Raw genomic sequence first — 16,160 nt, forward strand, 5'->3', positions numbered from 1 at the left:
TCCTCTTTTGTGTCTTGAACGCTGAAGGTGGTTCCAATGGCTGGGTCGATGGTCCAGGTACTGCTTTTGATGGTCAGATGATCTAGTAGGGGGTCTTGCTATCATTGTGTTTCACTCATCCAGTCACTCTTCTCTTTCAGGCATTCAAGGAAAACTAATTTACATGGGAGAGGTTACAGAACTGCAACATACTTACACAACAAGGCATGGGGACAAGATGGGAAAAGATGGGAATGGATACTTGACATCACTTTACAGGCACAGGCCTAAACCATACAATATTCATATGAAACAATACAATCAATGTACAAATTATAGGAATACAATATAATACAATACAAAAAAGTAAAAGTCAGTACAAACATAACAGAACACTATTTATAATATAAAAACGGGCATATAACAATTATAGTATACAAGAACTTAGCTTGTAATCACTTATAAGGGATAGAGAGGGCAGACAGGAACTCAGAAATGGTTGGGGAAGGGCAGGGAAAGCATTGTGAAAATAAAAACAAATTCTGGGGATTTTGCTGCACGGGTATACTGGTTGCTCATGGGAGGACCATTACCTACCAAAGGGATACAGCTGTGCAAAAGCCTACTGCAACTCTGAAATGCATCTCATGAGGTACAATCAGAAGAGACTGGGAAGTATTTGCACCATTCCTCAATGAATTTGTCAAATCTCATTTAAAATATTGTGCGCAGTTCTGGTCACCTATGACCAAAAAGCATGAATTCAAACTAGAAGAGATGCAAAAAACAGGTACTACGGTGTTTGAGGCAATGGATTCAGCCAGTTTGGCTTGTTTAGCCTAGCCAACCGAGGGCTGAAAGGCGATATTGAGGGTTCCTTCTCAGTATATTCATGAGTAAATACCAGAAAGGGAGAAGGGCTTTTTAAGTTAAAGCAAGATACCAGTCCAAGTCAAAGGTGTGTCTGTTTAGACCAGGAGGGGCTGAAAGGAGCCATCATCACTATGCTACTGCTACATTCGGGAAGGAGTCTGGAGGCATGGGGTGCTGCGGCCTTGCTGAAGTTGTGCTGCAGGATCTACTGGCCAAGGCTGGAGTAAGAGAAGTCGGTCTCAAGGTAGCAAGGAGGACAAAGGTAGCAAGCAATCTGGCAAAGAAAGGTAATTGCTGGGTAAGGCTTGTCATGACTAAGGGTCCTTTTTTTCCCCAAGCATGTGCCTTTGTCTGGATCATGGGGGTCCTACTGCCTGATTGGGTGGCACTAATTGGCCAAAAAGACAGGGAGGCCTGACTGATGGGGTACCTGAGCCGTGGGCTTGCTAGCTGCGCTTGCCCTGTTTGGGCTCCAGTGGTTGTATGACGGGGCAGATGGAACTAGAACTCAAACTGCATAAAAGGGAATCATTTCTAGCAGCATCACTTGCCAGCGATCATCACTAAAGCCAGTACTCAAACTCCTTAAGAGCGCAACCCAAACAACACACAAAGAGCTTCAAATGCTGTTGCTTCAACTCAGCTGGATACAGAAATTTTACAGGCCAAGGGTTGTTTTCACTCTTCCCTTTGGAAAGTGCTGACCCAACCATAGCACAGAACTTTTCACAAGCATGAACTGATTTTCATGGAGACGTGCAGGCCCAAATTCTCACCAACTTCCCACCTTCTTGGTCCCAACTCTCAAGACCCATTTAATGTCTGGCTCATTTGCTAGTAGGAAACTTCAGAACAGAAGCAAATAACGCTTTGCTTTCTTTTCTCATCTGCACACTGGAAACCACTTCCTAGACACAGTCCAAGACAGCAATGGTTCCTACTGCAACGTCTGTTTAGCAGGATGACGTCACATAAAAAAAACAAGATCCCACCACAGTTGTGCCTACCCCCGCCCCCAACTCGCAGAGCCTCAAAGCTGCAACTCCCAAAGCTGAGCGCTCTCTTATAGCCCCTTTCCCCAGGCTCCCCCTCGAAGCACAACCCCTAAGATAGGAAGGAGCAGACTCTTGCAAAATGATTGATGACATTGGTATTGTGCATTTTACTCACAGGAAGCAGTCATACACTTTACCCCAGATGACGCACCAGGAAAAAGGCACGGCAGAGGCCAGAGCACCCCTTTGTGACTCCCACACCCCTGCTCTCAGCACTCAGCCCTGCGATACTGAAGCAGCTGCCGTTACGTTTAGAGTTAATATTTCACATCCCTCAAGCACTTTTCCTCTGAGGATGGTCAAGTCCTTTACAACACTAATAACACACAGCTCTGTATTAGCGGATGGCCTTTAGGCAGTCAGAAGCAAAAGCTCAGGCCTAGACACCACCACACGGAGGAAATCCTATGCCACACACGGCCCTACTCCTACACCAGGGGCCAGCCAGCAGGCCTGCTCCAAATGTTGGGTCTCAGATCTAGCAATGCACAGGGGCTGAAGAGCCCTCTGATCTGCAGCACATTTGGATACACAGTGCAGGCCAGCATGACAGCACATGCAAAACACAGCTGTTCCTCCCAATTCATGAGCCTGCCAGCAGAGCAGAGCTGGGCCTCTACTTTACCTCCCTACCTGCTCATGTAGCTCACAAGAGGATGGCATTACCCTCCAGGCTTCCACCCAGGCCAGCAGGGATCACCCCTCCAACTGCTTCTCCACAACCCCGCACTTGCTTCCACTGTTCCCCAGATTGAGCTGAAAAGCCTCTTCCCCAGTCTTCAAAATCACCACCTCCCAGGATCTCACACGTTAACACCAATGCCTTCTCCTGTAATCTTGCCTCTCAGGCAAGAACCCCTTTGTCTACAAATACTAATGAAAGCCCTTTACAACAAACTGGTCCCCTACAACAGGAAAGTTCTTCTGTCGGGGGAATGGGGCGGCTACCCACAGAGGTTCAACTTGATTTCTACACAAACTTCCTACCTGAGATGTTCTCTGTGTATATTAAACCTAGAAGAGACTTAGATAAAGGTGCTTATGAAGTGACAGATGTATTGTAAGGAAAAGTACATGCAGGCGCACTGTGAGGAAAAGTACTCATTATGGTTATATAAAAACCTGTTCTCATTTATTACAATATTAACACTACATACATCAACCACTTCGGGACTATTTGGAGATCAGCTGGTTCAATGTGGAAAAACTAAAACAGGTTGAGGGATCAATGGATGGGGGAATACAGGAAATGACAAAAGAGATTTCTGGATACCAGAAACTCTTTGTGGCCTCAGCATCTAACACGATACATGCCTGGGAGATTCTCACATAGAACTGACTAAACCCAGTAAGAATACAAGTGTAGGTATGCAATGAAGCCAGTCCTCAATCTTGGCAGTGTGGTCACTGGAGAGTTCATAATAGAAATGCGATAATCAGGGATAGTGATGTTACCTGGAAAAAGGAGACTGCTTCCCATTCTTCTTCTTCTTCTTCTGTTTCTACACCACGTTTGACCATTTTGGTACACATGCTTGTGTTTGTTTAATATACTTTACAACATTTTTCACTATACATGTGCCTTTATGTAACTAACACTGCAGTAAGTGTTGCCCAGTCTGAGGCTCTGTGCCACACTCGCAGGCAGTTGAAACAATGGTGTAGCCGCACTTCTTCATTCGTCCCTTGGATGGTCCGACTCTGGTACATAGTCGGTTGAGACATCGCCGCCTTTGCCATGCTTCGTCAGCCCCTGCTGGGAAGGACTCAGCTGCTGGAATGTACATATTGTCACTGTCAGGTGTTTTCTTCAGCCTCTCGTTGCACATCTGTCATTGTGCCTCCTTGGGTGTGGCATCAACAGGCTGGATGATGGTGAGGAAGCTCCTGTGTGACTTCAGACATTTGAGTGCTGCAGGATAGTCGTACAGTGGCTGTCTCCCGCAAGGGTGCTTCTATGATGCTACTCCAGATACACAGCTCAATAAAGCACCCTGGCCCAGAGCAGGAGGATACTGGAACGCAGCAATGAGGGAGTCTGAAAACCGCCCTGTTCCTGCACTGGGCTGGATGCAGTCTTAGTTCTTCCTTGTTGGGTCTTATCCACAGGAGCTAGGCAGGTGGTTATTCCCCATGACTCCACACACACGGCTTGCAGGCTTGGCTAAGAGCTCTTTGTTTTTTCCCCTTTACAACAGCTTTCCTCCATCAACTGATCTTGCCTGTGTCAGGTCAGACGCCTGGAACAGCCAGCACTCCAGGGTGTAAGGTTGTTTCCTGAATGCCTATGGCTATCTCACGCCCATTCTCCGGCACTCACGCCAGTGCTTCCTCACGTTTCGCAAGGCATCTGTCCTTTAAAAATGAAAAATAAGAGAGACTTGGAACATCCAGGTCTATTGTGGGATTCAAAGGTGGCATAGCCATTCTTGGCCATGCTCCACTCCAGCTGAGACACCAATACAATTTGCCCCTTGGAACAAGGACACTCCTGACACTGAATTATCGCAGTTCTCCAGCCTCCATGGGTATCTCTCATTCCAGGACCTCGGCACTTCTCAAATATCAGAGGCCAAATCCCTGTCTATGCACAGACCGAGTTAAGTCAAACATTTCACGTTTTCTGTGCCAGTCCAGAATTTCAGGGTCATGTCCTGCTCTCCTAGAGATGCAAGTTGTGTCTCCATGTGGAACACTGGCCCCACATCTGACAAGCCATGCACAGAGCTCCATTGCAATGAACCAGTGTTGGAAGGGACCTCAAGGGTCCTCTGATCCAATCCCCTGCACAAATACAAAAATGTACTCTTACATCATCCCTGACCAATGCTTATCCAGCCCAATCCCCATTCACTGCACCAGGGGTTCATACTCAGTTTCCTGCAGCACATCTGGGAGAGTACCACAGCGGGCTCACGCCGTGTATATTTTGGGGAATTCAAAAGCGACAGCCTATTTCCCTCAAGGTTTCCATGGCAGAAGGAAGACTTGTGCTGACATGGAGCAAGGTGCTGCATCAGTTAATTAGCTCCCTTGCAGCATCCCTCCACTCCTCCGTAAAGGGGCTGTTGGCTCCCAAAAGCTGGTCTCACTCGCACACTCACACACACCAGTCAGTCAAGACTCTTCCAGCACACAGACACAGCTCACAATGCCCTGTCGAACAAGCTGACTTTGGTTGGGGCACGTAAAAAATGAGCCGTCAGGCACTCACCTCTGCCTCCTGTATAGCTGCAAAGGAAAGAAAGCAGTCCTGTCAGACAGTAGTTGGGCGTTTTGCATTACAGTATTCAAGCAATTAAGATCACAAGACCGACCTCTGCCTGTAGCTGCACACGGGGTGGCCAAGGGACAGTGCTTGGACTGCATGGCTGTGACTGTTACCTGCACTAACCCCAGGGGAGATGCCCAGGGTAGAAGTACAATGGTGAAGGCCCAACCCTTATCTGACATGCTCAGGGCTCCTAGTTAGAACTTGCTGCTCAGGATCTTGCAGGGGAAACAAAGTCCACCGGGCACACGCGGCCGCCCCGAGTCACAGCCGCCCCTTGGAATGCTAGGAGCTCTCGGCTGCTGACACTTACGTGGCACATACAGTCTCGTCTTTCTTCCTCGCCAGTAGAAGACCACTGCTGCAGATATCAACAACAAGACAAGTACAACACAAACTGTCACTGTCACAACTGTCGCATAACCTCTGCTTCCACAATCTGCATCTGAAGTAGACGTCCCGGCCTTTACTTCAACCATACCACTGTCTTCGCACCTGGAATAAAGGAAGATACATGCACATTAGGAGCAAACAGATGTGTCACCAGCATCCCCACAGACAAGCAACCTGGGCAGGGCCGGGAACATAAGGTATAAAAGCATCAAGTGTTAACAGGTGGCAGGAATGGAGTTATCACAGGCATACCATTCTTTTTCTCTATGAAAATCCCAGTTTCTGTGACAAAAAAATCCAAAACTCTCCTTTTTTAAAACCCCAAATCCTTGTTTTTCCACAATTAAAATGATATACCACCATCTATACAGGCATCAGTTGAGCACACTTTTTTATTGATGCATTGACAATTTCAAAGCTATTTGGAAGCCTTCCAGTGCCTCAATCATTATAACAAAATTAATGCTAAATACTTAAATATTTTGGATTTGATTTTGGTTTTTTAATCACAGAAAATCAGAGCTCCCCCGCCCCCTTTGCTGCAACTATCTCCACTGCTGCTTTGTGGTGCTGAGCAGCCCTGATATGCTGGTGCCCCACACTCTCAACCCACAGCCCCACAGCCCTATTTGTGCCCCTCACTCCCAACCCATAGCCCCCATACCTGCCAGTGCTTCTCACTCCTAACCCACAGGCCTGCTGGTGCCCTTCACTCCTGACCTGCACCCCGCTACCCCTCCCAGCCCTGCCGGTGGGGACCCGCAGCTGCCAGGGCTACGAAACCAGGGCCCACGGTGCCCTTCCCACCCTGGCAGTGCCTGAGCCCCAGCTGTTGGTGTCAGGCCCCAGTACACAGCCTCTCTCCCCCACACCGTGGGGCAAGGATCCAGGGCTCTCCGCCCTGCTGCCCTCCCCTCAGGGGCCTCCGCAGACCTAAAGCAGGAACAGGGACATTCCCATACAGACTTTGATACCACCCAGGGCACAGGAAACCCAGAGGCATTCACTATCACACTCTACCATGGCACTTAGCACCATCCAAGGGATAGAAAGGCTGAGAGTCTTCCATAAAACCACTATGCTGAGGGCCAATTCAGCCTCACTGGAGCGTTTTGCATTGAATAACTTTAAAATATGCATTTATACTTTATATTCCGATACCCCTGGTGGGTGTTACACCTCAGGTGTGATTAATGAGCTTGTAACCTGGCTACATGTTAATACAATTAATGGCACAATAAAACAAATAATAACCACCAAAGTTATGACATAAAATATATGTAATAACTCTGTGGCTGGTTCCCATCCTGCCTTAAATTGTACGTGACCAGGCATCAGCTGGTCAGGGCTTCCAGGCTCAGGAGCACATGGGAGCCCTCGATTCCCACGTGCTCTGGAGGCTAGGTGCTCAAATCACCTGCCAACCTTGGGGATGCAGCCGAGTCAAGGGCTCCACCATGCCACTGAGGCTGGGAGCTGTGATCAGCTGCCACTCCCAGCCTGAGGGGCAGCACTTGGATTCCTTGACTCTGCTGTACTTCCAAGGCTGGGAGCACGAATCAGTGACTGGCTTGCTACTGGTAGTGCAGGTGTAGATGGAGATCATGATCTTGTGCTCCCCCTGCACTGGCAATATGACTTGATTTGGATTTGATCCCTGACCCCACAATACACATGCTTGTGTAGCATGGCAGGAAGCATGATTGCTTGGGTCGTGCATCAGGTTCCATGACGCCTCTAACTCCACATCTACCAGGAGCCTGAGAAAGTCAAACTCCTCCTCTACGGCCACACGAGGGTGGCCCGCTCAGCCTTGGAAAAGCAGTTGTGCTGCACAGGCGGATGGACAGCTTCCCAGCATTGGCCCAGTGCTCAGATCCACCTGGCCCCTCCACATGCCCCTGTGCAATGAGGATGAGAGGCAGAGAGCAGCAGAGGAAGCAGAAAAGGACTCCTGTCCCCAGCCTTGGAGGGACGCCCCACTACTCAGCCTGGGGCCTCAACTCATTAATGTGTGCTGTCCTTGGAGCTCCTTTACCCACAGCTGATGTACCAGCAACTTCAGCTGAAAGATGCAATCCTGAAGGGAAACACAGAGCAAAGTAGAAAGTCAATGCAAGAAAGCGCCAGGAAAAGTCAGGCACCTACCTGGTCCACGGTGTGCAGACTGTTGACATATTTGCTGCTGAAAAGGTTCCCTTAGGACAGATCTCACATACGTTGTCACTGGTCGCTGTACCTGTAAGACAGGAAGGCAGAGGGATGCTTATGTCGAAGTGTGGCCCAAAGCAGCCTTGACTGCAGAAACATCTCCAAACCAAGGCAGCTGCAGCCTGCATACATCCCACCAGCTCCTCCAGCTGCTGCTCTGGCTCAGCACCCTCCCTCAGTCTTGAATGGTTAAACTGCCGTTACCTCTTCCCCAGTTCAGTCTGTGAGTGCAGGAGTCTGCCCTTGATGGTGTGGCCACTACGACCCCTTACCTGGAATAGACACCCAAGAGCCAGGGGGGCAGATGGTCTGTTTTTCACACATTTCGCAGTCCTCATCGTGAAAGACATGGCAGAAATAGCCCACTCTGCAGCCACACACTGTGTTTCTTGTGTATGTACATTTTTCTTTTATTATCAATTCGAGTTCTATGGGAAAATCACACAGACAACAAGCCCCTTCACCTGAGGAATCAACAGCAGAGACAAAAGCAGACGTACATGCACACCCCATGCTGCTACACCTCTAACAGCATGACAGCTCCCAGACCTGGGCATGCTGACCTATTGAACAAGCGCTGCCATGCATGGGCAGATTCAGGATTTCGGAAAGGGAATGCAAGAGTCGCGACCTGTGCTGCAGGTCTGGCTGCAGCCCTGCTCCCATCCCACCCCCTTCACCACGGTGGACAGACCATACAACACGAGCAGCAGCAAGCAACTATTTTTAAGTCCCTCAAGCAGGTCAAAATCTTTCCTCCTTCCCTCCCTTCACCCCTGTGCAGTGATCCATTCCCTCTTCTCCCCTTTCTCCTTCCTCTTCCCTCCCACTGCTGCCCACAGCTGACTTGGGGGGCATTCAGAGCTGCTCCTGCCTCACTCCAGCTCAGCTGCACATGAAGGCAGGTTGAGTCAGAGACGGAGCAACACCAGGCTGATTAACACCAGGTTCCCTACCATCATGCCTGCTCCCAGGGTGGTAAGGCAGAAAGGAGGGACCCAGACTCTGCTACTGCTGCCCACAGCTCAGCCCACCTCCACAAACAGCAGAGCTGGAGCGTGCAGCACAGGCTATGGAGCTTCCCACGCCCTCGACAGAAAAAGGCAACAAGAGTGGTGGCAAAGGGAGAGGGGAGGTGGGGATGGGAGGGGAGGTGCTGCTGACTAAAGAGGGGAAGGGAGGAGGGGATGCTTATTTTGGGGAATGGAAAAAAAAAGAAGTCCCCAGCTGCTGATCCCGTAACACAGTTGACTGAAAGGGGCTGCATCCATGCCACCACACCTCCCCACCCCCAAATCTGCCCCTGCTTCTATGTACATCACACCACCCACAGCCATCTCCCCTCTCATACTCCTTGGGTTGCATTTACATTTGGGCCAAATGACTACAGGGTAGTACCAAAAGGCTACCAAGTGAGCGCTAATCACCTACAAGGGAGATGAGACTCAACACTCCCCTGCATTCTCTGTGTGCCAGGTAAAAACCTGGCCCCAGGTATCAGACAACATGGAATCAGGGCTTCAACAGCACTTGAGGAGCACTGCCTTGCCCTGGGACTTTCGAAGGGCACCCAGCTGTCATAACATCTGCTAGGCTAGCCTTCTGCCTTGCTGCCTTCAACCTGCTCTAACGTACGTTGAGACCAGACCATCATGGCCCCACAACTGGGAACTTAAGTCACAAACGCAGCTTGAAGTTCCCCAAGCACCTTCTGTCTTCTGCACTAGAGCAGCAGCTCCTTAGCCACTGCTTGAAAGGCAAGGGTCTGATCTCCCCCCGGTACAACATGCAAGTGAGGAGGCACTGGGGCTGGCAAAGGTGAAAGCATTCTTTTCCTAAATAATAAAACATTCCTCCTATTTCTTTAAATGAAATACATAAAACCCTGCTGCCAATCTAGGTGACTACTGCCAGGCTCCAGAGGGCTGCAAAAATAAGTTAGAAGCTGAACCTCAGACTCTGGAGGTCTGGTCGTGTGCCTGGGGTAAAGGGGGAACCAGAATAAAGTCACATTCAACATTTCACAGTGTCTTTACCTTCATCACAAAATTTACATCTTCTGCACTCCTCTAAGCCATTGGGATGGTCTGTATATGTGTTTCCTACACAAGGAATGCAGGTTGTGGAGGAGAAATTGTTGCAATGTTTCTGTACTCGTTGACCTAAAGGCACACAAAATCATTAGCTCCTGTCTGAACCAAGGCGGTATATCTGATACATTCTTCATGGACAGACGACATACAGGCACAGGCAAGTGCGCATTATGATGCACACCCGTTCCACACCCAGTTTGCTAAAATCCAGAGTTCTCATCAGGAAGTACTCTACCAATTTGGAGACTGTGACCCATCAGACCAGTTCTGTCTGCTCAACACAAGTACAGGATGGTTGGGCACAAATGATGGCGTGTGTGTGACCATGCTGTTATGTTGTTATCCCCACTGCACTCATGCTTCCAGTCTGTGGAGCAGGACACGGGCCCTGTCATGCATGTGCATGTCCTCATGTGACTGTGCAGGGTCTGGGCTCCTCAGAAGATGGAATCCCAGGGACTGCAGATCTCCCTGGGGAGTCCCCAGGCGGACTGGTGTCTGCAGGGTGCTCTCCACAGCACGGGCCATGTGAGTGCCCGGTGACTGCCTGGGAAGAGGGCTTAAAGGAGCTGGTGATAAGGGCCTCTTGAAAGCACACTGTAGGACTCTGGCTGGGGGCAGGACTGAAACTGTGTGACAGAAGAAGTCCCTGGCTACAGGGAATTAGGGTAACATAAACTGGCGATTGCCTGTGTTAGGGTTTCCATGGAAACAGAATCACATTGTGTCCAGCACTGAGCAAGGGTCTTTGTGAGACCATCCCCACTCCCACCAGTAAGCTGCCAGGCTAAGGCCCAGACAGCCAGCAAAGAGATGATGAGTGCAACTTAGCCAAAGCCACGCAGAAAATCTCTTTTGGGATCTCCCGTGTTCTACGCAGTGCCTCAGCCGTGAGATTAACCCACCCCACATCCTCCTCTGATGCATTCATAACATGCATTGTATGCCCAGAAGTTTAGCTCCCAGTGCAGCTTGGGTTGCTCAGTTTTGGTCTTAAAGCACTGAACCGGTGGGGTGGATGCAGCTCTGCCCACAGATAGGTGCCTTTATCAGCTTCTCTCATGCTGTTGGGGAAGATGCCCAGTTCCTTCTGTTAGCACATGTTGCGTCTACACCCGGGCACTCTGCTGATATACATGAATTGGTTCTGCAGGGTAGAGAACTTGCATCCCACCACTGTCACTCCAATTGTACAAGCTTTGGTGTCCGGAGTTGTGTCCAGAGACAACGTAGGCTAGAAGAGGAGGCCAGGCAAGGGGGCTGCTTTAGGAAAGGGCTTTGTTTCCAAAAGAAACCACATTTACGTACCTGGACTGCACATAGGACAACACTCGCCATGTACTGCGTACTCTCCTGCATTGCAGACCATAGCTTCTGCAGGAACTGCTTTAATTACCAAGAACACGAGAAAAGTCTGCAAGGAGAAAAAGAAGAAAGGGGTTTTGTTTCGTACAACACCAGGGACAGACTATCCTGCATGCAGCCCTGCACACAGCAAGATACACGGCAGCATCACAGCACTGGGAGGCTTTGGCCTGTAACAGCTGAAAAACCCAGTGGTGACAGCACTTGAAGCCAACCCCTCTCCTTCTCAGCCCTGCTGCGCCAGCCCCACGGACCTCCAGTAGCTTTCATACACCAGCCTCTCCCAACCCAGAGGAGTCGCCTGGCAAGAGCACTAAAAGCAGCTGAGGACACTGATCTGGAGGGCCCGTCTGCAACAGGAGGTGATGTGTGCTCCACAGCACGAGGGCAGCAGCTCCAGTGAACCACGCTCAGGGGCCTCAGTCCTGCCGGGGTGTAGCGTCATCGCCGGCTGCCCTCTCCTCACAGCCCACAAGGATCTTTTCTTAGCTGCAGCTGCCTCGAAACTTCCCAGGCCCATCCCCTCCCCGGTTCCCTCCGTTCAGTTTGAAACTACAGGGGAAAAATGTGCCACCACGCCACAGCGCAACGGCCCCACGGACCAGGCACAGCCTGAGCTTAAAGTGAGCGTGTCCCAGTCTGTCCACACCTGGAACGGAAAGCCTTTTGTAGCCCCGCAGGCCCCAGCCCACGGTCCCCTGAGGCTGCTGGGTCCAAAGTAGCTTCCAAGCCTGCTCCTGCGCCCATCGGGCCTCTGAACAAAGGGCAACGGGACGGAGATCTGGCTGGGGCCTGTTCTGCTGTTTCCTCACAGCCGCTTGGCTCTGCACCAAACTCGTCATGTTGCAAGCCCCGGAGGATCTCCCTGCCCGTCTGCGCGCAGCTCAGCCGCTCCCGCACAGGAGCGCTGCCTCTGCGGGGCCTCTCCCCGAGGGCACGGTCTGGGACGTGCCCCCCTGGCTTTTCAGTGGGAGTCGCATCCCCGGGGCCAAGTCCAGGCGCCCTGGGGAGACTCCTGGGCGCTGAGGTGCGAGACTGCCTTGCCCCCCTGCCAGCATCGGCCCGGGGCCCCTGCGGGGTTACACAGCTCCCACCAGCCCGGCCGAGCGGTGGCAGAGGCAGAGGCGGGCAGGTGCAAGCAGAAGCAGAAGCAGAAGCAGCAGGAGGAGATGAAAGCAAAAGCTGCGGCCAGAAGCGATGGGGGCAAATGTGGCTGCGTGAGGCAGTGAACCTGCGGCTCTCGGGGGCCGGACATGCGGCCGGGCCACAGCCCTGCGGGTCGGGCCTGCGCGGCCCCGAGCTACGCCTGGCCCGGCCGCTCCTGCCCGCGGCTCGGGGCGGGCGCGGAGCAGCGCCGGCGCGGCTTGTAGCGCTGCCACGTCCGCGGCTGCCACACGGGGCCGGGCGGCGCCGCCCCGCCCGCCCGCACTGTCCCCCCGCCGCCCTGCCCGGGGCCCGCACTGCCCCCCCGCGCCCCGACACCACTGCCCGGGGCCCGCACTGCCCCCCCCCCCCGCGCCGCCCCGCCCGGGGCCCGCACTGCCCCCCCCCGCGCACTGACAGCACTGCCCGGGGCCCGCACTGCCCCCCCCCGCCCTGCCCGGGGCCCGCACTGCCCCCCCGCGCCCCGCCGCCCTGCCCCCCCCGCGCCCCGCGCACTGACACCACTGCCCAGGGCCCGCACTGCCCCCCCCCCGCGCCGCCCCGCCCGGGGCCCGCACTGCCCCCCCGCGCCCCGCACAGCCCTTTCCTTACCAGCTTCATGGTCCCCGCCGGGAAGCCCCGCCCCGCCCGCCGCCACACGCCCCCATGCAGCCCCCGCGCTGCCCGGCTGCTCCGCACGGCCCCGCTCTCCGGGCAGGACCCTAACCCCGGGCCAGGGCCAGGGGCAGGGGCCGCGTCGCGCTGGGCCACGGGACAAGGTGAAAGCGAAAGCTGAGCTGCGAACTTGGGACTTTCCGCAACGCTTGACAACACAGGGGGGAGGGGCGGGGCGGCGTGGGGGGCGCAGCTCGCTAGGCCCGGGCCCGGCCCCGGCCCCGGCCTCGGCCCCGGGGCGCAGCGGGCCCCGCTCGGACCCGGACTTGAACACCAGCGTCCCGGGAGGCAGGAGCAGCTCCACTCGCGCTGTCCTCTCCCCCCCCCGCAGGCGTCCACAGCCCTCGGGCCTCCCTAGTCACTCATGCCTCACTACCCGAAGGATCCTTTCTTCCGCCTGTTGCTGGAGGTGCCCCGCCTTTATTTCGCAATAGTACCTTGCAGACTGTCTTGGGCTCTTGCTATAAACCGTCATGCCGGGGTAGGAACGACTAAGGGAAGCATTGGAGGCATTGGCAGGGCACCAAGAATGCTAGTTTTAGTCATCTGAATCAGAGATGTACCTTTAACTATAAGGATGGAGCAGCGATCCCTCCCCGTGGAGGAGGATTGTCTCCAATGCCAGACTTATCCGTGAGGCCGAAGATGACTGACAAAGGCCACTGCGGCATCCACAGGTGCTTTCGCAACTTGGGCACATGCTTCCGTGTGGTGTGGACGGCTCTGCCTTCCTGATTCAGTCCCACAACGCTGTTTCGGCCTCTCTGCTTTTCCATCCCCTGTTGCTGTGAGGTTTCGAAGTGCTGAGGTCCTTGAAGCAAACTCTTCCTCCGTTTGGGGTGCTCCTGGGCAATAGCCTACAAGCTGATGTCAATGTTGCATTTCTTCAAGTTGGCCTTAAGGATGTCCTTGAAGCACTTTCTTTGCCCTCCTCTCGAGCATACGCCTGGACTGAGCTGGGAGAATAAACCTTGCTTCAGGAGCCTAGAGTCAGACACCTGGATGATGTGGGCAGCCCAACAAAGTTGGTGGCGGATGATCATCACCTCGTGGTGTTTGCTTGTGAGAGGTCCATGTGTTTGTCCTCCCGCTAGATTAAAAGGGTCTTTTGTAGGCAACGTCGATCGTATTTCTCCAGGGACTTTGAGGTGTCTCCTGTACATTGTCCACATCTCAGCTCCAGACAGGAAGGTGGGGATCAAGACTGCTTGATAAACCATAAGCTTGGTTTTGGATCTGATGTCACAATCTTTGACCAACCATTTTGGGGAATAAACTGTATTTGTTTGCATTAATTCCTATGGGAAAATCGGTTTCACTTAACACTGTCTCGCTTAGCACACAGTTTTTCGGGAACCAATTAAAAGCACTAAGTGGGGGTTGCCTGTATTTATTACAATATTTAATGAGCCCCACTCATCCCAAAGTCCAGTATCATCTGTCTTTGGCAGCAGTTGTATCTCACCTCACAGGCAGAGATGGTCTGTCCTGACAGCTTCCTCCACGACATGAATCCATAGCCTGAGAAGAGCTGGGCACTTAGTTGCAGCTATCGTGTGCTTGAGTGATTTCTTTCCTCATAAAGTGCACCTTGTTAGCCATCCTACTCCCTGTTTGATACCTCTTAACTCTAGCATCTTCAAGTAATTCCTTGTTAAACACTTCATAAATTAAATTTAAAGTCTGGGCACAAAGATTTGTATATCCTTTACTTCTTAGAAGAAGGTGTTGGTTGTCTGGGTCTTGCTTAATCAATGGTCCACCTTTTGTTATTAAAAAGTCCTGACTGCTGGGGGTGGCTCTTGAGCAATACCAGAACTAAAGCCTGTGGTGGGACAGTAGGGAGTGCTAATACATTAAATCACTCTCTCCTTGTGCCATGCCCAAAACCACTCTTCAAGTGTCTCCCCTGGGGTACCTACATTTGGCCAATCCCCTTCCTGAAGCACACCAGCAAGCCTGGGGTGATTGCTGCAACCACGCAGGCTCCGGTCTCTGTTAGGGCTCTGTGCAGCCCAGGGTACACAGACCCTGCAGACCTTGGGGGTCCTCACCCCACTTTGGTATTTTGGGGTGCTTCTTTTAGCCTGAAGCATTCAAAAGTTGCCTCCTGCACTGGAGGAAAGTAAAAAGCCAAGCCCACTTTAACTAGCCAGGCAAAGGGAGATAAACAGTTGGTCCCTTATCTCTTCCCTCAAGAATCCACAGCTAGGCATGCTGTACCAGATAACATTTATTGATCGGAGAGGAAGAGACTGGGGAAGGGGTACAGGACAGAGGAATATTAAAGAAAACACCTTGAGCAAAGCAGAATATTTTGAGCCTTTCATCAAATATAGAGTTCAGTGACCCTTTTGTTATGTGTCTGATTTATTAGATCTAACTTTCTAGCTAATCTTCAAGCATACTCACTAAATCATGCAGACAGCAACCTGAGGTACCTGCTTGAGTTCCAAGATGTCTGCTGGAGGAAGAGATCCCCCAGACCAGGTGGCCTCAAATACCTTTTCTGACATCATCACCTGGTTGCAAACAGAAACAGGCATTATTTGAACCCTGCTGATGCAAACCAGTCATTTTATAAGCGGACAGCAGCCTTCGGTGGAGTGACCAGAGTCGTCAAACAAGTTTCCCATCAGGGAACCCGTGGAACCAAAGACAAAGGATCTATGCAATAATAAGGGCAGGGTGGGAGGTCTCAGACCCAGGGAAAGAGGGAGGAGGATTTCTTCATAAAGCCCATCAGGGAACTGATCATAGAGGACCATTTTCAAAGTTTAGCAGCCAGTAGGAGAGAAAGCATATAAAACAGATACAAAACAAACCCCTTACAGTAAATGTCCCTCCCACTGGAGGAACAAGTTAGTCATAAGAAAAGATGAGCTAACTGATAGGCAATAGTTAATCAAGAAAGGGAGTTGACCCCAAGAGAAAAGTTATCAAAGGGGAATTCTAAATGTGCTTTAGGGCAGGTTACTAGGGGTGCAGCAATAGAGATTTCTGGGGCCAATACCAATAGCCGATTTTTAAGGAAGCATATTGGCCAATACTGATCCAATTTCTGATGCAGCTGTGTCCAGCTGGTAAATCTGTTGTAGTGGA

At 51.9% G+C, this 16,160-nt stretch overlaps 1 protein-coding gene across 4 annotated transcripts; it reads right to left on the bottom strand.

Moving 5' to 3' along the window:
• Positions 1 to 618: 618 nt before the first annotated feature.
• Positions 619 to 15,011, bottom strand: LOC149851841 (tumor necrosis factor receptor superfamily member 14-like). Of its 4 annotated transcripts, none has more exons than XM_090030304.1 (8): positions 12,996 to 15,011; positions 11,184 to 11,289; positions 9,819 to 9,944; positions 8,055 to 8,246; positions 7,720 to 7,810; positions 5,492 to 5,673; positions 5,122 to 5,138; positions 619 to 4,691 (listed from the first exon to the last, which is right to left on the bottom strand). In XM_090030304.1, the coding sequence occupies exons 1-8, from the start codon at positions 13,002 to 13,004 to the stop codon at positions 4,668 to 4,670; spliced, it is 747 nt and encodes a 248-aa protein (XP_089886430.1). In that variant the 5' UTR covers positions 13,005 to 15,011; the 3' UTR covers positions 619 to 4,667. The 4 variants fall into 4 exon arrangements, with proteins under 4 accessions (XP_089886430.1, XP_089886429.1, XP_089886431.1 ...); XM_090030303.1 differs by having other exon boundaries at positions 619 to 4,262; positions 12,996 to 15,001; XM_090030305.1 differs by having other exon boundaries at positions 619 to 4,262; positions 8,055 to 8,210; positions 12,996 to 14,772.
• Positions 15,012 to 16,160: the final 1,149 nt, after the last annotated feature.

This window comes from Crocodylus siamensis, unplaced genomic scaffold, assembly GCF_052110815.1.
Source record: "Crocodylus siamensis isolate JL-2025a unplaced genomic scaffold, ASM5211081v1 HiC_scaffold_131, whole genome shotgun sequence".
Taxonomy (NCBI): Eukaryota; Metazoa; Chordata; order Crocodylia; family Crocodylidae; genus Crocodylus; species Crocodylus siamensis.

Bases quoted from the DNA above. Each gene is read 5' to 3' on its own strand.
- LOC149851841 (XM_090030303.1), bottom strand. The intron at 9,945-11,183 runs GTACGTAAATGT...GTGTGCCTTTAG, and splicing joins TTGTCCTATGTGCAGTCCAG to GTCAACGAGTACAGAAACAT. The intron at 5,674-7,719 runs GTAGGTGCCTGA...CCTTTATTCCAG, and splicing joins GTCTGCACACCGTGGACCAG to GTGCGAAGACAGTGGTATGG.